General features: G+C 37.3%; 1 protein-coding gene across 4 annotated transcripts in view; it reads left to right on the top strand.

The window, feature by feature from the left end:
* TXNRD1 (thioredoxin reductase 1) overlaps positions 1-23,316 on the top strand; it is a 47,150-nt gene that overhangs the window by 19,984 nt on the left and 3,850 nt on the right. For 3 of the 4 annotated variants that reach the window (XM_050986410.1, XM_030237959.2, XM_030237960.2), the window contains exons 2-14: positions 1,102-1,211; positions 3,357-3,482; positions 6,736-6,808; positions 6,925-7,044; positions 7,834-7,976; positions 8,106-8,221; positions 9,567-9,792; positions 11,837-11,929; positions 13,650-13,726; positions 15,353-15,509; positions 17,614-17,721; positions 19,129-19,224; positions 21,287-21,421. In XM_050986410.1, the coding sequence (XP_050842367.1) occupies positions 3,390-3,482; positions 6,736-6,808; positions 6,925-7,044; positions 7,834-7,976; positions 8,106-8,221; positions 9,567-9,792; positions 11,837-11,929; positions 13,650-13,726; positions 15,353-15,509; positions 17,614-17,721; positions 19,129-19,224; positions 21,287-21,421 (1,437 nt within the window). In that variant the 5' untranslated portion in view covers positions 1,102-1,211; positions 3,357-3,389. Of the gene's footprint in view, positions 1-1,101; positions 1,212-2,960; positions 3,175-3,356; positions 3,483-6,735; positions 6,809-6,924; positions 7,045-7,833; positions 7,977-8,105; positions 8,222-9,566; positions 9,793-11,836; positions 11,930-13,649; positions 13,727-15,352; positions 15,510-17,613; positions 17,722-19,128; positions 19,225-21,286; positions 21,422-23,316 lie in introns of those variants that run through there. The other variant, XM_050986419.1, reaches the window with a different exon arrangement.

Here is a 23,316-nt window from a genome sequence, read left to right as displayed (position 1 = left end):
TTCTTTTTTTACATGGGTGTATTCCCCAACTAGAACAGGAAAAGTAGCATCCATCACTAATATTACTGTTAAGAGTTCTGACCTTAAACCCCTTTACCAACATCACCAAAGTACTCTTCCCAATATCTTTGTGAGATAAAGGAATTTTAGCAACAAGTTTCAGAGAAGAAGTCAGAAATTACAAGATTACAGACCAGTTTTCAATGACTGCCGTTTTTCATTTGTGTGTATGTGAATGCTTTTCAGGTTTGTGGGCTCAATGCCCAAGGAATATATACATAGCATTCAGTATTGCTGTTTCTCTAAGTATGGGCATGTGTCAGGGTTTGCTAATTAATGCTGGTTGTACAGTGCAAAGTATGTATGTGATTAAGCACAAACAACTGCGTACTAACCCATTTATTGGAAATTGAGCATAACGTAATTCAGGGTTATGTGGAGGAAGGCAGAGCTGATAATTAATTCCAATCAACTATTAGATTTTTCAATTTTTTTCTTTTTTAATGCCACATCAAATAAAGTGTAAATATGTTTTTTTTCTTTTCACTTATATGCTTAAATTTTTATATTGGGTATACATATATATATATATAAGCTCAGTTATGGCCAGTGGGAACACTGATCTTTCCCAGTCTTTTTATCAATACATTGAACTGAAAGAAGTTTCCAGGCAATTGTTTCCAGGCAGGAGAAAACTAAAAACTTTTAATTAAGTTTAAAAAGTATGAGACTATGTGTCACTTTCTGGGCAAGAAAGATAAAAATCATATTGTTCTTTTAAGACTGAAGTGTCTAGCTTAGCCACAGGAAATATGATTTCCTTGCTGTGATCCAATCATATTGTTAGATTGGCCAAAACTACTGAAATCTCAGCCAACTCTTGTATGGGATTTTATTCAGCAGGAAAATATTGCAAGTCATCCTAACGTTGCAAATGAGTCACGAGTCACCTTAGGAAACTCTCCCCTGGGACAGACATGCCACAGATGAGGAAGTGATGAAGCTGCCAGGCCACTCCCCCAGATATTTTCTCTCCAGGAGCACAGCCCTCATAAAGGACATCTCTCCAGACACTATGTTATTTTATCCTTGATTTCACAGGGGAAGCCCTGAAGCTGCAAGAAGGGCAGCGCAAAGCAGCAGCAGAAACTTTTTGGCCAGTAGTTTCTGCACGGGAGAAGCAAACAGAAGATCATGAGAGAACTTTAAAGGTAGGGGGAGGTACATTTCAAAGTCTGTAATTTAGTTTTGACATTGAAAAACAATCAGAGTGTAGAATTTATTGCAAATTTGTAGTTCATGGGTGAAGAGTAGAGATGATCTGTTCTCAAGATGGGATTATGGTCATGAAGATGTTCCCTCAGTAAATGGGATGTGGAGCTTGTCAAGAGCAGGGTTCGGGAGGAAGAGAGGAAGCTTGTAATCTACTTTGTCTAATCTAAGCTTTTAATATATTTTCATAAAGAGCTATTATGAAGAATTAATGAGAAATGAACCAAACAGTAGGTAAAAAAACTGGAGTTTCATAATCCATGTGAAAACAAAGCATTTTTAAAAGGAGAGAAAAAAAGTAGCATGATAAAAATAGTGATCTAAGCAAATGAGTAGTTGGTGTGGTTTCCTTCTGTTCATCATCAAGATACCATTCTTGGTAGCTGGGTCTGATGACTGTGGAGGAGTTAGTCTCTCCTTATGCTTCACACTGTCCTGTTTCCACTAAGCTAGCAAGGTGTGCTTTGAAAAGTCACCCTTTCTCTGATTTTATATCTCTAAATACAAATGAAGTAAAATTGTGCATCACAGTACAATACATGCCCCTCTGCTCTTATTGTGGTTTGATCCTGGCTAATGGCAGTGTTAGAAAAATAGAAAAAAGGGACCCAAGCACCAAGTAGGTTCAGTGGCAGGGGTGTGTGTTGGGGTGGTTGAGCAGGAGGAGAAGAGGAATGAGAATGAGGTATTTTTGGATGTCTTCACAGCGGCCTCAGGTGTTTTCTAGGTTTTGTTTCTACTGTTAACATGCTGCCTGGGGTTATAAAATACTACTGCAATCCAACTTTGTGCAGACAGATGCGCAGCCTGAATTTCTCCTGGCATTGCTGTGTAATTCATCTAAGCAAGAGGGGATTTTTTCAGTGGGATGGTTGCACTGGCAGCAGTCAATAGACATAGTTACAGAGAGGGACTAATCAAAACTCAGAGGAAGGTGATGGAGAGGGAATAACCTCAGAGGAAGGCAACAGTAGAATGGGTTGAGTACAAAGGACTGTTTAATGCAAAACAAAATTAGGATGAAAAGACAAGGGAAACGTCTTTGGGCTCTTTTTTTTCCTTTGATTTGCCACAACTATTCCAGTAGTACCAAATCAAGTCCTACCAAGCTAGGCAGACAGAAACACATATTTGTAAAGTGGCAAAGTATGAGTTTCTTAGTTGATGGGTTGGGTCTTAAAAGTTTTTTCATTACTTTAGTTGATGCTCACTGATTTACATCAGGTAAGAAATCTGATTTTTACTCACTCCAGATCTTGTCCTGCAATTTGAGAGGCATTGAGAATTTTGCCAGAACTCCAAAGGCTTGAAGGTCTGAAGCCCTAATAAATTGGAGTTTCACAAATGACCTATGAAGGCTCATTTTAGAAAGTGTATATGAAGACAGTGCCATGTTCTTTGTGGCATAAACTGCCAAAATGCATTTTAGGACTAATGGGAAGTTTTTCTGTGCTAATAGCTGTGATTAAAAAAAAAAAGTCTTTTGTGAAACCATAGTAGTCACACTTGATCCATTTAATGCCAAAGTTGTGCTAAACCAAAGAGATGATAAACACTGGCATATTACAAAAATGCAGATGTCAGACATGGTTTTCTTCATTCAGTTCTGTTCATTCTGTTAGTAATGCTGGTAATTATTGGGGATTAGTACAGCGTTGCATAAGATTGTTATATTTTCCTACAAACATATGCAGGAGGAGGGGAAAAACACTAATTGGGAAAGTTCAGGGCAGATGAAAAGAATAAAATAAATTAATGGAAAGCTTGTGTTAGCAGTTATGTATCTCATCCTGGAGTACAGTATGAGGAGGCTCTAGGGTTGCATTGTAGTGGGAAACTAAGCCCTGCAAGGAAGCCCAGTGCTCTAATGAACAAGAAAATTTATAGTTCAGTATCTGACAGGTATAAAGCTATTCATAGATGGATTAGAAAGATGAATTTAAAAGCTAATTAAAAGCAGAGCTCAGAAAATTCAGATGCAATTATGTTTTCTTATCACAATATTTGCAAATGAAAATACTAATTTATGAATACTGTAGGAAATGTTTCAATATTCCGTAATACTTTTTGTTTTCTCTGTTCAGGCACATAAGGAAGTAGAAAATCCTCAGAAGACAATGGAAGTGAATGGGCTTATGCCTCTGCCAGATTCCTATGACTATGATCTCATTGTCATCGGTGGAGGCTCAGGAGGTCTGGCAGCTGCCAAGGTATGAGGGTGGAAAATACACACTTATACTTTCCTTGTAAGTAGGTGGGTGACGTCCCCAGTGTCTTGGATTTGGTATCTTTAACACTGTAGGGGCATAACACTTTTGTCTGATCAGTGAAATGTCTTTCACTATTTCACTTTTCCACCATTTTGGTTAGCACCAATTATTCAATATTCTTTTCCTTATGTTCTGAAGAAGGAAAGCATGGTATACTGCTTACTATTCCCTAATACTCCTTACTAGAATGAAACTTGGTCCCCATTTATGGGAGATGATGCTACTGGAAAACAGCAGGTAGATATCTTAGTAGTGTTTATTAGCAGTTGAATTTAAACTCAACTCAACAATGAAAAGGTTCTATTAAAAATGAACATCAGGAGGTATCTACTTTCATATAGAGGTAGTATCTTTTCAGACATAGTTGTGTATCTTGTTTTAATTCTTGGCAATGGGGGAGACTCTGATTTTTGAGCTTACATAGTTGCGTAAATGGAAATTTTGCCTATACTTAAGCTATGGTCTCACCCTTCCATTCTAGGGTCTGGTGGTTCCTGCCTGTAGATAGATGAATTATGGGGTTTTGTTAGGATATTCTATTAGAAGCATATCTAGAATTAAATAAAAGGATTCACAATGGTACAAAATATATCAGCTGTTAGAGCTGTCATAATCCAAAATATTTTAAACTTGAAGAAATTTATTATAAGTAAGTAGCTCTCCTTTACACCAGTAGTCAGGAATGTTGTGTTTCTTCTGTGTGTGGTAGGATTAGCTATTTAGAAGTGAATTGAGCATTCCTGTGAATAAAATGACTTTGTTGTTCAAGACCTGGAGCTGGGTTATCCCTCCATTTGGGAGCATTTCTTTTGTTCTCGGGAAGTGGAGGAGGTCATTGCACAGTGAAAGAAAATAAGGAGAAAATATTTTAGAACAGTGTTGGATTCACAGTGAACCCTGGTCCCTTAGAAGTACTTCTGTTATAATGGAAATGTGCAGGGCTGAGTGATGGATTGTAGATCCATCTATTTTGGTGGTTTACTGCTTTCCTATTGATAGGGGCACTGTTGCATGGTGTAGGATTGGGGACTGAAGGGAAGATATATGAAAGATCTACCTCAAAGAGAAGGGAAGATCTATGAAAGATCTACCACAAAGAGAAGCAAGTCCTGATTTTCGGAGGATGGAGGTGTTATGGGTCAGGAGAGAGTAACAAGAGTAAAATAGAGTTTGCAGTAATGCAAAAGGAGTTTGCAGTAATAAGAAGCCAGCAGTTGAAATTTCTATAAGAAGACTAACTGACACAGTGATGTTTATTGCATCATTTTTCAGTTGTAGAATAGAAAAAGTGTGCAGTAGTAAGATAAACTGCCTAATTCCTTCAACTCAGTATGTGAAGTATATTGATTCTCAGTGTTCTCACCTGATTATTAAGTAGAACAGAACACGGTAGATCAATAAAGTCAACATCCCTATCAGTAGTAATGTGTGTATTTCTAATCAGTTTAATAGAGTTGAAGTGAAACTGTTTTACACACATAAACTTCTGACTTTTACTTAGATAGTTCAATTTTTAAAAAATAATTCACTGACAGTGCTTTAAAAAAACAAACCAAAATCAGGAAAAACCCCAGCTATACAGCTCTCATACAAAGTTCCAGATATCTGCACTCAGGTTTGCAGCAGTTTACCTAGACTGCTTAGATGTGTGCTTTTTGCTCTGAAACCTGCACCTTTGTGTGCACATCTTCCTCTCTAAATTGTGCCCAGAGCTTGTTCCTTTGGAGGCCATTCTCCACAGGGAGTGCAAACATTGTCAGGCTGACTTGATATTACTCAGCTACAGACTCAGAATGGTGCCAGGCCCCTGCTCTCAGCTCACACAGAACAGCTCCCTGAGCAGCCTTGCTGTGTTCTTGCAGCACTGCGCTGAGACCTGAAAGGTTTGAGAGCCTACTGGGCAGGTTTGTGGCTGGGGGCAGATCACTCAGCCCACTCAGATGTGGTTATATCTGTGTATGATCTCTGCCAAGGTGGTGATGCAATGCTGTGCTGTGTTATGTGAGCATGTAGCTGAGGGAAGCTTGGGAATCCATGCATTCTGCTTAGCTAACTCTGGTTAAGGTTCTTTGGAGCCGTGCTTAAGAGTCGTCATCATAAAGCATCTTTAATGATGCGTCTCAGTCCCTAAGAGCCTTTCTGAGAAACTTTCTCAGAGGTGCTGCTAATGGATAGGAATTAGCTTCTTGGCCAGACTAGACCTTTACTGGAAGTGGCAATCAAGTACAGCAATATTTTCTGAAGGTGTCTATAGCCCGTGTTATTTGAAGTGTGATTTGCATTTTGCATGAAGTAAGATACATTTAAAATTGAAATTCTGATTGTCAAGTATTTGGATTAACAAGTATTACTGGTAACAGAATGCTGAAGGCTGTCCAGCTCCTCCCAAAACAAACCCAAGGCCTTAGAGTAATACCCTGTTCATATAGTTGTTACTGCTCACATGTCTAAGAGTTCATCATATGATGCCAGCATAGTTGTGGCTACTCCAAGTAGCAAAATTATTTTGCTTCATCTCATGGAAGGAATCTGTCATTGTTGTTTCTCAGCTACCTAGTACTTACCTAAGCGCTTTTCCCTAGCAGCAGTTACTGCTGTCAGATTTTGTCTTTTTCTTAAAAATCACAAAAGGAGCAATGAAATTAATATATGGTTCTTAGTATCATTTACAGGCATTAATTGTAGATTTGCTAGTGAAACTTCTGAAACTTCTTAGGTGGAATATAGGATCATAGAGTCATTAAGGTTGTCATGCTTGGCCATGTGACTGGTTGTGTAATTTTCTAATGTGTTTTTAAATAAATGCCGGAGAAACTATCTTTAAAGGGAAAACTGAATTAATGAGGAATTTGTTAAGTAGGTTAAAAGTAAATGGTTTTGTTGGGAAATAGTCTGAACAAAGTGACAGGATGGAGGAGGGAAGAGGAGGTTGGACAGACAGAGTCTCCTGTGTATCAGCTGGTGCCATTCTGTTTTGTAGTAGGATGAATACCTTTTTTTTGCCTTTCAGCTTCTTTTTCCTACTGAATGCACAGCTGAATTCAGAAGATTAATGACTGTCTGCTCTCTTGCAAATCATTCACTGTTACTTAATTAAAAGTCACAAAGCTTTTCAGCAATGCATGATGTTATTGTCTGCTCCAAATTTAACCTCGAATATTTAGATATGTGTCTTATTTAATTTGTTTTCCAGGAGGCTGCCAAATATGAAAAGAAAGTGATGGTGCTGGACTTTGTCACACCTACACCTCAGGGAAACTCGTGGGGTAAATTTCTTTTCATTGCAATTCTGTTAAAAAGGAACTTTGCTCAGAGACTCTTATTTTCATGTTTGAAATCTGCTACACTGATGTGAAAACCACATTCTGTTCCTTTCTCTCAGGTCTTGGAGGAACATGTGTAAATGTGGGCTGTATACCTAAAAAATTGATGCACCAGGCAGCTTTACTGGGACAAGCCTTGCAAGATTCACGCAAATTTGGGTGGCAGTTTACAGAAGAAGGTAAAGAAGGACACTTTTTCCAGTTTTGTCATTTACACTAAAAATCCTGAGGTGCTTCATAATCAGGTACTTGTTGCACTGCAGCATTTGCTGGCTTTGACAATGTGAGGCAACTTTGGAGAGCTTACACATAAATTGAAGTGCTTTTCAAGTCTAAAGCCACGGGGCTCATTGCCTCCATGTTTTATCTGTTTGTTAATAGCTCCTGATCATGTTAGTAATTGATGAGACTGTTGTGTGAACTAAGCAATAAGGTACTGCTACATTTCTGAATGTGGCACAACATCTAAGGGAATACACCATAATGTTTACTGACAGAAACTTCTTATAGTTACAAGTAAGGATTTCCTTCCCCTAAGTGTTTATCACTACTGTGTAAGAAAACAGATTTTACTTTTTGTTACCTCTGATGTGCATGGTTATGGGATTATTATTTATTTAGGCTGCAATCCTATATTTGGAAGCATGCAGAGGCACTTCTCAGACATGCATTGTCTTTATTTGTTGAACAATGTCATCTGCTCACAGCTGTCAATATAAAACTGTCAATAATTCAGTAAGTCTTAATTTTCAATGTTTTAAGTCATACCTATTGCACTGTGACCTCTCATGTTATCTGTGCTGATGTAATTCTTTGAATTTCAGTAGCTTTACCCTGAAATAAAACAGGAGTAAGAAAAACCCAGGAAGACAGGGTCATGAAAATAATCTCTTTGAGAATTGCAATTTTGCTATGGAAAAAGAAAAACTCAGACTAAAAGGTGAACCTTCCTCTTTTGTTGCTGACAGTCAAGCACAACTGGATGACCATGACAGAATCTGTTCAGAATTACATTGGTTCACTGAACTGGGGCTATCGGGTTGCACTGAGAGACAAGAAGGTCACGTATGAGAATGCATATGGAGAATTTGTTGGGCCACATACAATTAAGGTACTTCATAGCCATTTTTTGCTGTGTCTTCCTGTATTTCTGTTTGAATAGAGATGCTTTTCAAATAAAATAATTTTTCCTGTGGTGGGTCTGTAAAATGCTGACTTTGCACTAATACTTTGTATGCAGGCAACAAACAAAAAGGGAGTTGAGAAGCTGTACACAGCTGAGAAATTTATCATTGCCACTGGTGAACGACCACGCTACCTGGGTATACCTGGAGACAAGGAATACTGCATTAGCAGGTAAAAACAGGGAGGAATACAAAGTCATTCCTTGTGTGTAAATGCTTCCCCATCCAGAGGAGCAAAGTCTGCTTGAAAGAAAACTCTTTACTTAGATATGTGGGAATAGCATAGCTGCTGATGTTATGAAGTTGGTAGGAATCTGTCTTCATGCATTGGAGCAGTCTTGAAACTGAGCTCAACTTTTTTCCCAGCTACGCAGTGAAGGTAATTACATTTTGGAAAAGACTGGTTTTGAGTGTCTGGTTAATTGCTAATGCCAAGCAAAAATGTTATATGAAGATAAAATGTGTTTTCATATCAGAGTAACTTTTAAGTTACTTGCTATAGAAACAGAGGTTGGAATTACAGGCTGGCAAACCTATAGCAATGAAATAAATAATTGGCACAGTTCCTCTGAAACCAAAACACCAAGTGATATGCTTTTAATAAGTGGTAATGAAATTAAAGATGACAGATAATACAGCCTGTAAAGTGGTGCTTTAAAGTAGCTTCAAGATAGAGGAGTCAGAAATCCCAGAGTTAGACTATTTGATTGAGGCTATCTGTGTAATCTTTACTGAGTTCCTTGGGGTATAGGAGCTATGCTACAGCCTTTAATTGCACAATCACGTTTTATTGCATCATCCTGAGAAAAGGGACGCTTGTTTTAGAGTGGAAAATTCACAGAACTGTACTGTCAGACTCTAAGTGTGTAAATGAGGTGCCTCCATGAGTCCTGGCTCTGTGGAGAAGCCCTAGTTTTATAGCCTAGGTCCAAAGTGTGGTAGAACTGATGTAGCTTGATGAAGCAGTTGAAAGAAATGAAAAGCAGGCAAAGGAGCAGGCAAAGCATTTTCCATAATTTCATACTTCTATCTTCACCTGTTACTGTGGTTTGTTGCGTGTGTATATCTGGCACTGTGTATAATGCTTTAGTAAAAGGATAAGTCTTCAAATGCTGATGGTATTTTATCTTAAAGCTGAACCCCTTCCACTTTTGCAGCAAAATATTTAAAGCAAGATTCAGAGGGGAAATAAACACCTACCTTTTTTCAACAATTTGTCCTAAATTTCTGTTTAAAAAAAACTCTCTGCATTTTTGTGGTGATTCAGAATTTTCATACTCCTTTTTTTTTTGGATGTGTACTCCTAAATATAACTTTTTCATCTGTCATACACTGATTTTGTATTCCATATGAACTTTCAAAAATTAAGCAGGGTTTTTTTGTGAACAAGAAAAGGAATAAAGTTCTATTCTTACAGGAAAAAAAAATATAAATATAAAGCACAATACATTCAAAACATTTTTCTGACAGCCTCTAATTTCCCTTTTTTTTTTTTTTTTTTTTTTTCCCCCCCGCAGTGATGACCTTTTCTCTCTGCCTTACTGTCCAGGGAGAACCCTGGTGGTTGGAGCTTCCTATGTTGCCTTGGAGTGTGCAGGATTTCTTGCAGGCCTTGGATTAGATGTCACTGTAATGGTGAGATCCATTCTCTTAAGAGGATTTGACCAGGACATGGCAAACAGAATTGGTGAATATATGAAAGAACATGGAGTCAACTTCATTAGGGAATTTGTGCCAATCAAGGTAGGCTCAAAGTGACTACAATTGATTGGGATGTACCTATCACAATGTTTTAAGATGTAAATTACTTTAATTAATACAGAAGCTGAACTTTCATTACAGTATCTGCTGTGACATAGAATGGGTTAATTTTTGTTTTAAACCAACTCCATGAAACTTAATTAATTGAAAGGTATAATTTAATCTTAATATGAAAATTTTGTGAGATTACGAAGTTCAATTTTTTTTTATCAGAATTAGTTGGGTTAATATATGTTACACCTGCTTGTCCTGGTTCTTCTTGCAGGCCCATAATTAAGCAGATGCACAATTTCCTCTAAGATCAGGGCCCAGTGCATCAAAAACAATTCCATTCCTCATTGCAAATTTTCAAATTTTCAGCCAGCAAATTCTGTTTTTATGCTGAGGATTATGCTGACTATCCAGAAAAGTAAATGGTCTTTAGAAGTATCATCTGTATAATTTACTTGGCAGTTTCCTTAAATACTTGCTCAATTTTTGTTGAATTCAGTAAGAGTACTTATGCAGCTCCTTACACACAGGTATAGGCACATGTATAGGTAAATTCAGGTTGAATTTAAACCAAATTAGAAGTTCTGGAGCTTTTCTTATGGAAAATTGCCCCATCAAAGACTTCAGAGGGTGCTAACAGTATTTCTCTTTATGGTTTTTTTCACAATAGTCCTTACTTATTTTGAAATAGCAAATCATGTATTAAGTAATTTCAATTTGGTGTTAAACCATGTGCTGCTGAGTTTAACACTTTGGGGTTTAAAATGTTAAATTCACTGAAGAATGTTCATTTCCATTCTTAGCAGTATCAAGAGCAGCTTTAAAAATGCTCTTGGCAGTTCCTACTGTAGGTCTGAGCATCTCTCACAGAGTGAGAGTTGCTGTAAGAAGACAAAATGGATGTTTCCAGGAACTTAGTTTTTATGCAGGTTTTTGTTGCATAAATCCCATGGTGTATGAAAAGTAAGGATGATTATCTGGGTTTTGTTGCAGACATGGCCTTTTGTAAGCCCTAATGGGGAATGAGAAACAAGGAAGTGTTTAGAAGCAGATAATTTCAACTAAATGGCAAACAAGCTCCTCCAGTTGCATCCTGTGATGAGCAGTCCATCACCACAGTCACAAAATGCACTTCTGTGTATTTTTCCCTGTCCCTTCACTGTATGTCTTTGATTTCAATGGGAATAAAATATTTGGCCCTGTTTCTGATTGAGAATATCCTTCAGCTTAAGTTGCTTGGTAGGTTTTTTTAGCAGATTTTCTCATGTCTTTCAGACATTGTGTTTGAATTTATGCATGTTTCCCTTATTAAAACCCTTTGTTGGGACTTTTGAAGGTAGAAGATTAATTATTATAAATAATGTTGCCTTTGAATAGAAGCAGTTTAGCACAGTGATCCTTTAAGGTTGATAGGATGTCACTGTTGGCTTTTCTAAATTAAAAAAAAAAAGAACAGAAATAAAATCCTCATTAGAAACTTTGCTCTTTCAGCCTCTAAATATTGAACATGAAGTAGGAACAAGGGTGTTGTTGAAAAGTACCTTTTCATCTGTAGCATGAACACTAAAATTTCCCAGAATTATGTTAAGAGTTGTATGTCTGTTTTATGTCCTGATGAGGGTTTTCTATAACAGTAGCTTCCCATGGGTGGAGGAAATGATGGCAGCACTTAGAGAAAATGTCTGATGATGTTTCCTGGCCTTGTAAGAATTTCCTTCCTACTTGCTTCCTCTGTCCCCAGAGGAATGAGGGCAAATGTCCCCAGGTCATGTGATGGGCTTGGGCAAGGACTTCACCATGAGTCCACTTTTAAAAACAGAAATGAGAATTTGTTTTGTTGGTCATAAGAATAAATGCAGGGACATAAAAAAACACATTAAAATATGCAAGTAGAAATGTAAAGAATCTTAAAAGTGCCTAATTTTAGATCATGGTTAAAACTCTCTCAATGATATTTGGTGGGAAAAATATACATTGTTATATTTTTATTTGAAACTTTTTTTTTTTACCCCATCCAATCCTCAAATTGTTGTAGGTTGAGCGGGTTGAGGAAGGAACTCCTGGAATACTGAAAGTTACAGCCAAGTCCACAACAGGGAATCAAATAATTGAAGTGGAATATGATACTGTGAGTCCTGTCTATATGCATGAAGAATGTGAAATAGCCTTCCATTAAATATTGATATTTTGTGGGGTGGTTTTATCCACACTTTGGGTTTTTAAAAATTATTTTAGTCATTACAATATACTAATTGCACACGCTCAGCAGGTAATTAATTTGGAAATAAAAGTCCCAAAGTCAATGGTTGTTTTGCCTTGCCAAATCAGTTTGAAAGCATTTGAAACCTCTTTCTTAGCTTACAGGTGTAGATGAGCTTGGCCCTGTGGAATCATTTGCAGGATTTTTTCCCCGTGGGATATTTGTAATAAATTTTAAGTAATGATTTATTATAGCTTTCATAGTAATTATGGAGTGTTTTGTAGTTAGCACAAAACAATGGTTAGTGCAGGAGTTAAACAAATGGGTGACATGTCATCTGAAGACCTGCTCTTGATACACCTTTGCAAACACAGCTAATGCCCTGTGGCAAGTCAGTCAGGAAACTTTGTTACACACTTAAAACAGTAAAATTGCAGGGTGCTGGCGTGGTATTGTATGTTTGATTGACTGTTTCCATCACACCTCACTCCACTCATTTTCATAGGCCTTGATGCTGAAAGGAGAAAAAAAAATTGTGAATAGAGTATTTGGAACCACACAGAATGTATAAATACAGGCTTTTGTCAGCCTGGGACTTCAGACTGCAAATACTGTGTGCCAGTGACCTCGTTTACCTGTACAGTGCATCAGTCATCCCCTACAAAGGACACACCTCAGTGCATCTGGGAGTCAGTACTGTGAGAAAGTTTAACAATGACAGCAGAGCTGTTCCACAGGGTTGTAATACTGGGGTTTTTCTAGTCCATAACAGTGAAAGCTTATTAGCAAGGAAATTAATACCATCCTTTCATTAACAAAACCTATGATTTCTTGTTGATACATCATTACTGAAATGCTGTCACTCCTCATAGCAGCTATGAGCTGTGTGTGCTGCATTTCAAGACCTTCAGCTCTAAAGATGTGGTGTGTTTGATCATCTGTAAGACTTGAAGGAGATCTTGGGATTCCTTCAGGACAGTTCTTAGTTGTCAAATGAAAAGCATTATTAGTTATCTGTGCAGTTGTCCAAGCCTACAAAGCATGTAACAATTTTCCTTGTGACAGCAGAAGTTGGAACACGATTTGTTAAGTTAGCAGACTTGATAGGATGGGATTTTGGCCTTGACAAACGTTCAAACAAATAATATTCAAAAAACAATATTTTTTGACAGTGGTTGTCTGAGAGCCTATATAAGTAAATTATATTTTCAGATTAAAAAAACCCTATTTTATGATATTTTTATTTGCTTAAGAATCTGAGTTTCTTTCTTAAGGAGCCCTTCCCTTATGGTACATTTTGGTATGGAGCATTTGCTCTTGTACAGATTTGGGATAATACCTTTGCATCAAAGTGGAAGGAAATAAAGAATCTGTCCCTAACTGATTGGTTTAGAATATTCTTGGGGTATTCCTCTAGGGAAAGCTATTTGCCTGTTTTTAATCTTAGCATTAAAACCTGGTATTGTTAGGTCATGGTGGTAACATGGCTTGTCTTAAACTCTATGAATGTACAATAGGTAACAAATGTATTCACCTTACTGTGACCAAGCCTTAGATACTAATCTCTAGTATGTATTGAAGATAATAGCCAAAGGAAAATGCACTTTTGAGTTTTTAAAAATCAGTCATCTGCATTGCTGTTTTGCAGGTGTTGCTGGCAATTGGACGAGATCCATGTACAAGAAAAATTGGTTTGGACAAAGTCGGAGTGAATATCAATGAAAAGTAAAGACAGATGTCTGTGTATCACTCACTGCAGAGCTTGTGTCGTGCTGTTACAATGGTAGTGGTGCAGAGACACCCAAAAGCTTTGAGGACAAATTTGTCTCCTGTTTCTATACACTTGGACGGGAGACCATGTAGCAGATAACTGCATTTTCTCCCATGGTACTGCTACATTTGCTTTTTTGTTGCTGAAATGTCAATTTCTAATTCCTGGGAGAAAAAAAGTGTCTGTTTCATTCTTTCTTGATTTACAGGTCCATTTTAGCTTCTTCCAGCTACAGGGTTTTCTAGGATCTGTCAGTTGTTCCTTGTACTCTATTTTTCTCATCTTCTTGCTTTTGTCACCTCTTGGAACAAAAATCTGTTTGTTCATACGGGCTTTTAGAGAAGTGAGTTTTGTTCATATTTTAATGTAAAAGCTACTATATATTATTTTGATAGATAAGGTTCAAGTAGCATTCCTTAAACTCTCACGTGAAATTCTTGATGTGTTTTAGGTTTTGGAGGGTTTTATTTCTTGCCTTTAAGCAACCCTTGGATACAATCTGTGTCTTCTGTAGAAGAGTATTTGATGTTTAATGTAGTGAGGTTGTTGTACCAGGGAGTGGAACTATCAGTAACATTTTCAATATTGGTAACTAAAACATCTTGCAGGCATGTGGGTCCTCAGAGATCTTCCCTGTGAAGAGAAAACAAGGGACCATGACCGTGACCAATGCAGAGCATTTATGTATGAATGCAGTAACTGTTGTTGTCAAGGCGATCAATTGTGATATTTCAAAAAAGTGGAAATTTTGGTCCACTCAAAATTGGAAGATCCATGTTGGCTTGTAGAACAGTACACATCTTTCTGATGTCAGGACATCTATTACTAGCTTAATAAAATTAATTATAAAGTTATTAGCATAACTGTATAATTTTTAGCAAGTGCAAAATTGAAGAAGTTGGATTTTTAATATGGGAATTGCTACTGGTTTCTCAAGTAACTGTGTGACTATTTCTGTGTCCGTCTGATTAGGTTTCCCTGTTACATGTGTTTCCTGGGGTGATTACTGCACTATCTCGTTTATGGATGAAGTGGAAAATATTAATAATTAGAAACTTCCATTAGCTCAGTGCACTTACAGCTAAAAAGCTTGCTGGCTATCCCTTAGGTAGGATGTGTAACAGCTTGACCTGTCTCAGTGTAGAAGCCTGAAGAATAAGTTTCTATAAACAGCTTCAGCCACTGAACTGAAATTTCAGTAGTGGAAAAATTGTTTCGTCCTACAAAAGGAGTGGGAAAATATCTCTTCCTGTCATTCCTGAAAGTTGCCAGTATGCAGCTCAGCTGGTGGTAGAAGGTGTTTCAGGAAGAGATTTATGCTTCACCTCAGTGATTCAGGAGATGAATTGCAGCTTCTGAAGCTACCTCCTTATTCAGTGTGTGAATTCCTGTAGTTTTGGTCATATTTGCCCTATTTCATATTCCTGCCCGAGACTGTAAGATTATGAATACAAATTCTTTCCTTCATACTTCACATACAAGTCTTTCTCTTAAAGCTAAGGGGCCTGCAAGGTTATTTACACCTCCAGCCTTCACAGCAGAGCACTTAGATCTTTTTTTCTTGCTAATTCCAATTGCAGAACGGGAAAAATTCCTGTCAATGATGAGGAGCAGACAAATGTTCCATATATCTATGCTGTTGGAGATATCCTGCAGGACAAGCTGGAACTCACACCAGTGGCAATCCAGGCAGGAAGGCTGTTAGTTCGGAGGCTTTATGCTGGGGCAACCACTAAGGTAAGGAACCAGTTGCCACAAAACACTGTCGCTGCTTTGCTTCTAAATGCAGAGTGCAAGTCTGCTTGCTTGTGGAAAACCCAGTAGAATTTTAAGGATTAGCTTTGATGATCATTTTAATTTTCCCCAGCAAAGATATTACTGCAGATGTGTTTGGCTAATTGTGTGGGATGAAATGAATACCTTGTGGATTAAACAGCAGTCTCTTTTTTTTCCTATTAAGAGGGTTTCATTTTCTCTCAAAGGATAATGATAATGAAGTTAACAGAGGTCATTTAACTTGCTTTTATTTCTACTGCCTTCCTTAAAAGTCATCAATCTTTCCCATCCTGTTAAGTGCTTTAACACCAATTCAAAGGCAGTTTGCTGAACCTACCTACAGTCCCTAAATAGAGTGGAATAGGAGTTTGTGATCTTAATTTTCAGTGTTATTTTAATGATTTTTTTTTCATTTCTCATCTGTATGTTTTCAACATAATATGCAGTCCTAATTGTAGTTGAATGTGTACTCAAAGGAAGATGAGATGTACCAGTAACTCAGCACATGTTCATACCTGAGTAGTTGAATTAATGGATTCAGTGTTCATGTTTCTTGCTAGTGTAGTTCTGGGTTTCAGCCAGATTATGGTTGTTCAAATGGGAGTAATGTGGGTACTTCTTTACACTTTATGTTTAAACCTGAAGGAAAGGAGAGTGCCTTTAAAGAGCTGTTACACTGATATGGGTGCTTGTCTCACCTTTATAACCATACGTCGTGACCATGAAGGTTTCTCCCTTTAAGAGCCTGCTGTATTCATAGCAAATTCAACTATCAGCCAGATTTAGAGCATGACTGAGTTGTTTGTTTTACATTAGCAGGTACTGCAGTAACAGACCCCTGAATCAGTATACATAATGTTGTTGAAATAGCCAGGCAAGGTTTAAGAAACCATAGCAGAAGCCAATTATTTTTTTATTGCTGCAATGCTATGGATATGTCTTAATATACATTTTATGCCAATAAGTCTGTCAAGGTACAAAAGTTGTTATGCTGCCAAAGGAAGCATTCTTATTCAGTGAATCCAAGAAACAAGTAACTACTTAAAAGAAATGGGAGTATGGCTTATACTGCCTTTGTAACAATTCTGGAGAAGGTGAAATGTAATGAGGTGTTATGGTTAGGTAGGGCAAGAACAGTAGTCAGCACCTTGGTTGATCCCCAGTCACAAAGGAAATTACAGTTGAAATATGTAGAAAATAAAATTGCTAGACGTGAAATAGGGCTGACCAGCCTGCGAGTCTGCTATGGCAGAATGACTCATTTGGTGTATATGGGAAGAGCAGTGTATGTTTGTTTATTTTGAGTCTAGTGAAGGCTTTTGACACTGTCTCCATAACATTGTCATGGACAAAGGGATGAATTGCAGGCTGGGTGAGTGGGCTGTGAGGTGGGTTGAAAACTGGCTGAACAGACAAGCTTAAAGGGCTGTGACCAGCATTCCAGAAACAAGCTGAAGGCCAGTCACTGGTGGTGTGCCACAGGCTTGGGCTTGGTTCCAGTGTTATTTAACAGCTAAACTAATGGATCTGGATGCTGAGAACAAGTGCACCCTCAGAAAGCTTCGAGATGATACAAAACTGGGAGAAGTGACAAGTTTTCACTGTCCCCCCAGATAGTTGTACTACATGTCATTGATTCTTTGGCATCACCTAGGCCTCAGCTGATGAAAAATGAGTTTTGAATGGTACTGGTGCCCTTGCAGCATCCCCCACTGAAAATAGCATGCTTTGTAGAAGTGGTTGAACAGGCAATTTTTATCTCCAGTTTGACCTGTGATCTGGTACATTTTTTAAATGGGGCACTGAATTTCCTTTTCCATTTAATCAATGCATACTAATGTTTGAGTGGCTTTAAACTGTTTTTTTTTTTTTTTTCTTGCTCTACTTAACACCTCTGGAATGAACAAACAAAAAAACTGCACATTTATTTAAGACAATTAAAAAAACCAAAAGAGCTTTCAGAATTGTGAACAATCAAGCTTTTCTTGCTGTGTTTCAGACTGCTGTATGCTGGTTTTATTACTGATGTTGTGTGGGTGTTTGTTTTGTTTTGAATGCCATACAGTGTGACTATTTGAATGTTCCAACTACTGTATTTACTCCTTTGGAGTATGGAGCCTGTGGGTACTCTGAAGAGACCGCAGTGGAGAAATTTGGGGAGGAAAACATTGAGGTAAATGCCTTAATTTCATCTGGGTTTTAGTTTTCCAATTTGTAATTTAAAATAGTATTAAGAGTAAATTAAAACAGGATTTTGTGCTCTGATGTAAGGACAGGAGGTGACTAGGCACATTTTTTGTCTTCTTTGGCTGTTCCTAGACATGTTATAAAAATAATCCTCATTTCCAAAAGCTCTAATTGCAGATATGTTCTATTTTTGGCAAAGGGGGTCTTGAAGGTGGAATGTTTGGTTTAAAAAAATTAGAAAAAGGGTTTCTTAGTGTCTGAAAATGCTTCAGGATAATTTTAAACTGGGCATATGCTGGATGCAATACACAGGTTTTAATGACAAAGTGGAGCTTTGGTACCTACAGCATGACAAATTTCTTACCATAGTGATTTTTACTTTATAAAGCCAAATGTTAGCTCATTTTTCTGTTTCCTTTGACTGTACAAAGAGGTATGTGCTTAATTATAGTCATGTGAGTAATCCCTTTTAATTTTCTGGGATCGCTGGTGAGGAGTGACATTTGTCTAATTTTACTCCTGACCAGCAATCCCAGGGAATGAAAAGGGATTACTCGCATGAGCAATTATAAGCACTTAGTGTTTGAGGCTGTTCTTCCAAAATGCTGTTCTGACCACACTACAGAAAGCATGAGGGGAGGAAATCTCACAATAAACTGAACTTTTATGTCCTGCAAATATCACCTGAGGATTCTGTAAATATCCTTATATACAGAAATAAGCAGGGAAGTGGTCATGCATGAAGTTGAGAACTTGTCCCCATCTTAGCTGATATTTTCTGATTGGAACTGTGGAGGAAAATAAGTAAATAAAACTCAAAATAGCAGTGTGAAAAATACTGTTAACCTGACCACAGGGCAAAGGCTTAAATTCTTTTCTCCCTGCAAAGTTTGTATATGCCCAGTCAAATTTTTATTATTGAGTGAAATTCTTGGTGTTACACGTGAAACACTGGACCCTTTATTCTGGAAAATGTGCTTTGGATTTTCACAGCATTTTATTTTTTTAAAATATGCACCCAAAAGCATTTGCTCTGGGTGCTCTGGCTAAGTCCTCATTTAATGTATTCTGACACTTTATTGTGTCACCTTATTGGCTTTTGTTTTTGCAAGCCTCAAGATTTTGTAATTTAATAAGAGCATGGTGAACTGTGTCCTGGAAGTGTAATATTCTTATGGCTTCTCTTTTTTAAATTATTGGATGTCAGTAGTACTTGGCTTACAGAGACTTCTGTCTTTGGCATTCATTAAGGGAAAAAAGTATCATAATAATTTCAGATGTTGAAATGCTGTGTACATAGCTCATTATTTAGGATAATCTGGCAGCTTTTGGAAGATCATGTTCTCTGCTTGGAAATTTTACAACTCTTTTTTAACCTGTGTTTTATTTCCAGGTGTACCATAGTCATTTCTGGCCACTGGAGTGGACTGTGCCATCCAGAGATAACAACAAATGCTATGCAAAGATAATTTGCAATATTCAAGATAACGTAAGTGCATCTTTCCTTCCCGGGAAAACAATATCTAAAGGTTTATCATAAAACTGTTGATGACACAAGAGCTATAAATAGGTTGTTTTTAACAAACTAAAAATAATTTAAATTTGCCTACCTTTTGAAGTGCAATAAATATTTATAGTGATGCATATTTCTGTGTATACAAACCAGCTCCCAGTAAAATACAAAATTCTGCCATTGCTATTTGTATCTGATACTTCTTCCATATATGTAAAATAAGAAGTAGAGATCTTTAAGACTGTTGATTAACTCTGAGAAGTGAGCAAATCAATGCATGTAAAAATGGTTAGGAATTTTATTGGTTTATTCTCTCCACCCCAGACTTAGACATTCTCTTCTGGGAGACTCTTCTCTCTGAAATTGAGGTCTCTCAGAAACTATCACAACTTGTAACCTCTCCAAATTCACATGTGTTCATAAAACTCTTGAGCTTGTTCTGCCAGGATAATGTATCTCGCCTGCATGAATCCCATTTAGGGTGATAATGCTAGGATTATACTTGGACTAGGATCAAATTTCCTGGCCATGGAAATGTACAGTACCCGCTGTAGCAAAAGCAAAACTAGTAATTGGTTTGAAGAATTGGTGTGGCCATCTCAGAATGATCATCATCTGTTCAATAAAATGTAGTTGATTTTAATAAGTTATTATGAAGAGTAGCATTCTATTAAAATATACTCCTGTTAAGATGGTGGCACAGCTATCTGTCCTATGAGAAAAAAACCAAAAGTTACTTAACCTATATTCATCTTTCTTAGATACATATTTGTCTTCCTGCAGTCTTTTTAAGCATCTTGTCAACATTTTGAAAAATTTGCAAACCCATCCATCTCCTCTTTCTGGAGGAATTTGTAGTAGTGTGGAAGGTATTTTAGAATCTTTAGCTATACGCTAATCCAGAGCCACTTAAGAAAATGCAAAGGTTTAATGGTGATTTAAAGTGTTTTATTAATTTATTTTCACTTCTTGTCTTGAAAAGTTGAAACACGTTTAAACATCTAGGGGTACTGTTGAAAGTTACCATGGAAAAAAATAGTTCAGTAACTATTCAAAACTCTCATTGCTTTGGTTTCATTGCTATGGTTTTATTTTGACATATGTCAATATTTTTAAAGGAAAATTAGGATAATTCCATTTTACTTATTACCTGATTATAGCTTTTCTTATTTAAATAAACCCTGTGGTAAATCTCAGTCCTCAGATTTACTGAAAGAATAATCATCTTCCAATAGTATTCACTATACCGAATATATGTGATATTTAGCAGGAAGAGCAGATAACTTTTGATACTCAACTGAGCTACATCTATGCTTACCGAAAACTGATGAATTCCCTGAAGGCCACTTAAGCTTACAGCAGGTGACATGTGCTAAATTTTCATGTTTCTCTCATTAAGAGAAGCAGGTCAAGTCAGTACAGCTTGTTTTGCTGGGTGTTTTCTGAGGATGTATGTGCAGTATGTGTTCTGCAATTGAACAGGAGTATAGAGAAGAGGAGTGTGAATGGTACCTTCCTTGTAACTGGATGGATTTTTTGCCTGTCTCTAAGTGTATTATCTCCCACTGAAAGCCAACACTGCCACAAGAATCATTGACAGTTCAGTTATAATAGACTTCTTGCCACGTCTGGTTGGCCACAACTTCAGCTTGTGGTCCTTCCCTGTGAGCAACTATCAAACTGAAAATTCTTCAACAAATACAGACCCTGTAGCCACCTACCACAGGCACTCATACTGAAAACCTTAATGCAGGATGCTCACCTTTAGTTAGGAAAGTGTTCTGTTGGCATGAGTGGAATAACTGACCTGAATAAAATTTCCTGAGTTCCTAGTTGAATCTTTGGAGAGAGAGAACAAAATTACACCACCTCACATCTGTTGGTGCTAATGATAATTCACATTTTAGTGGTTACATTAATTTGTGATACATTTTGTGAGCTGATTAAATTGTATACTCTGAATAAGAAAGCTTTACACGTTGTTTAAAGAGAGCTGAATTCATGATTGTGATTGCATTTGATTGTCTTTGGCCTTTAGGAGAGAGTCATTGGCTTCCATGTCCTTGGTCCAAATGCTGGAGAAGTCACCCAAGGATTTGCAGCTGCTATTAAATGTGGGTTGACAAAAGAACAGCTGGACAGCACCGTAGGAATTCATCCTATCTGTGCAGAGGTTTGTATACAAAGTCATCTCAAAACCCAGCTTTCATGGCATTCTGAGGTAAGGTGTTAGAAATATGAATAACAGAGCTCTATTAAAGAGATCCAAATTTGCAGGAAGGTGGGGGGGGAAAGGAGAGGAAATTATCTGGTTTTAATATTTAGAATTCTAACTCTTACGCTTAGTCTGGGATTTTTTCAAATTCTTTTTATTAAATTGTGTTCATTTGTGAAAGGTTTATGCCTTCCCTTAATCCAGTTCTCTCTCTACTGTGAAGTAGAGAATTTTTATCCCACTCAAGATTATGAAGGCTTCAAATACTATTTCTGCTAAAGTGGTTGTCAAAGCTAGATTACTGTACCCAATACAGGCTTACAAACCAGTGCTGGTAAATGGGACCAGTTACATGACAATTTTTCTATTAAATTCTCTCCTCTTAAAGATATTTTCTTTATCCTGTAGGCTTTCAATTCATGAAGCCACACAAATATTTCCTCTTTTTATCTTGCTGTTCCTCTTTAATGAAGAGCACAATTTTTTCTAGCAGGTGTGGAACAGCTCTTTCCAGATGTAAATCAGAGATTGATTTTAGTAGCATTAGGACCAGTTTATATTAGCTGAGGATCTCTAAAAGCTTTTTTTATGACCCGTGTAAGTCTTCATATAGAATCTCTGGTTGTATTAGAAGTAAAGCAGTACAAGGGAGCAACAGAATGCTCCTTTGCAGAAGTGACATCCACCTCTCTTCTTTCCTACTTTCTAGGCGGTTTAGTAAAAGCAATGCAATAAGGATTCCATTAATGGACTGCTGGCAATCTGAATCCTCTACAAAGCATCCACAATATGTTCTGTTCTTTGTAATACCATCTAATGGCATTCTTGGAGGCCCTTGAAGAGGGTTTATCTTCCCAGGGGGCGTGTGGAGGGGGATCTCTGAGGGCAGCATTCAAACCTGTGAACTCAAGTGGGGTATTAGCATATGCAGTGTGAAGAGAGGATGAGAGTCATAATTTATTCTGGACATCTGAGTTGCTAAAGCTGAAACTGAATAGAATGATGATTAGGCATAATTCAGGAAGATAATTTCAGATAAGCATATTTGTTTGAGTGGGGGAGGAAGAAATTGGCTCAGGAGAAATACACTATTTAAAAGCTCCAGGGAACACTGATAATTTTTAGTGACAGTCTTCAAAAGGGTTTTTTATACTTTTACTTAATTTAATCTCTTGAGCAGTAAACAAAAATCAAAGTGAAAGATGGCATTCTTTGATTAGAAAAATGCTTGAAAAAATGCTTGAAAACTGGGATTTGTGAGGAATGAGCATATTGGATGAATAGAATGATGGATAACGTCACTGTTTTCTTTGTTACTTCCCTGTAAAAGTTAAAGAAAATTAAGTCTGATTTGAACAGGAAAGGGCCAATGGTACAGGGTCAAGTGCTGACATCTTCACTGGCACAAGTACGAATTAATTGCTAAGTCTCTTGTGAAACATGGTTTTATTCCACTTGACGAAAACCTTAAGACAGAGGGTCCCATTGTCACTGTCTACAAATTAGAGCCAGATTTTCCTTCTCTTCTTGAAGCAGCATTTTATTCTGCAGAAAACAGGAGCTCAGAATGGAATTTCTTGCAAGGTTGAGTGCAAATAACTGCAAGCACAGAACTGGTAGGACCTCAGCCCTACAGAGAATTACATCTCAGCCTCAACTGCGCTGTGCTCCTGAAATTCAGGGGGGTACTATTGATCATCTGTGATGAAGATAAATTGTCTCCTGAAGGCTGGGGTGATTATCCAGGTAGCTAATGATGGCTTTCCAGCCATTGGATTTAAGGTTTTGTCTTCTCTTAAGTAACAAACAAATTCTATCTAAAATACTTATTTCCAATTATTACCAAATTACTC

This window comes from Serinus canaria, chromosome 1A (assembly GCF_022539315.1).
Source record: "Serinus canaria isolate serCan28SL12 chromosome 1A, serCan2020, whole genome shotgun sequence".
Classification (NCBI taxonomy): domain Eukaryota; kingdom Metazoa; phylum Chordata; class Aves; order Passeriformes; family Fringillidae; genus Serinus; species Serinus canaria.
Note: the sequence above shows the minus strand (reverse complement) of the source record. Positions and strands in the feature narration are given on the sequence as shown.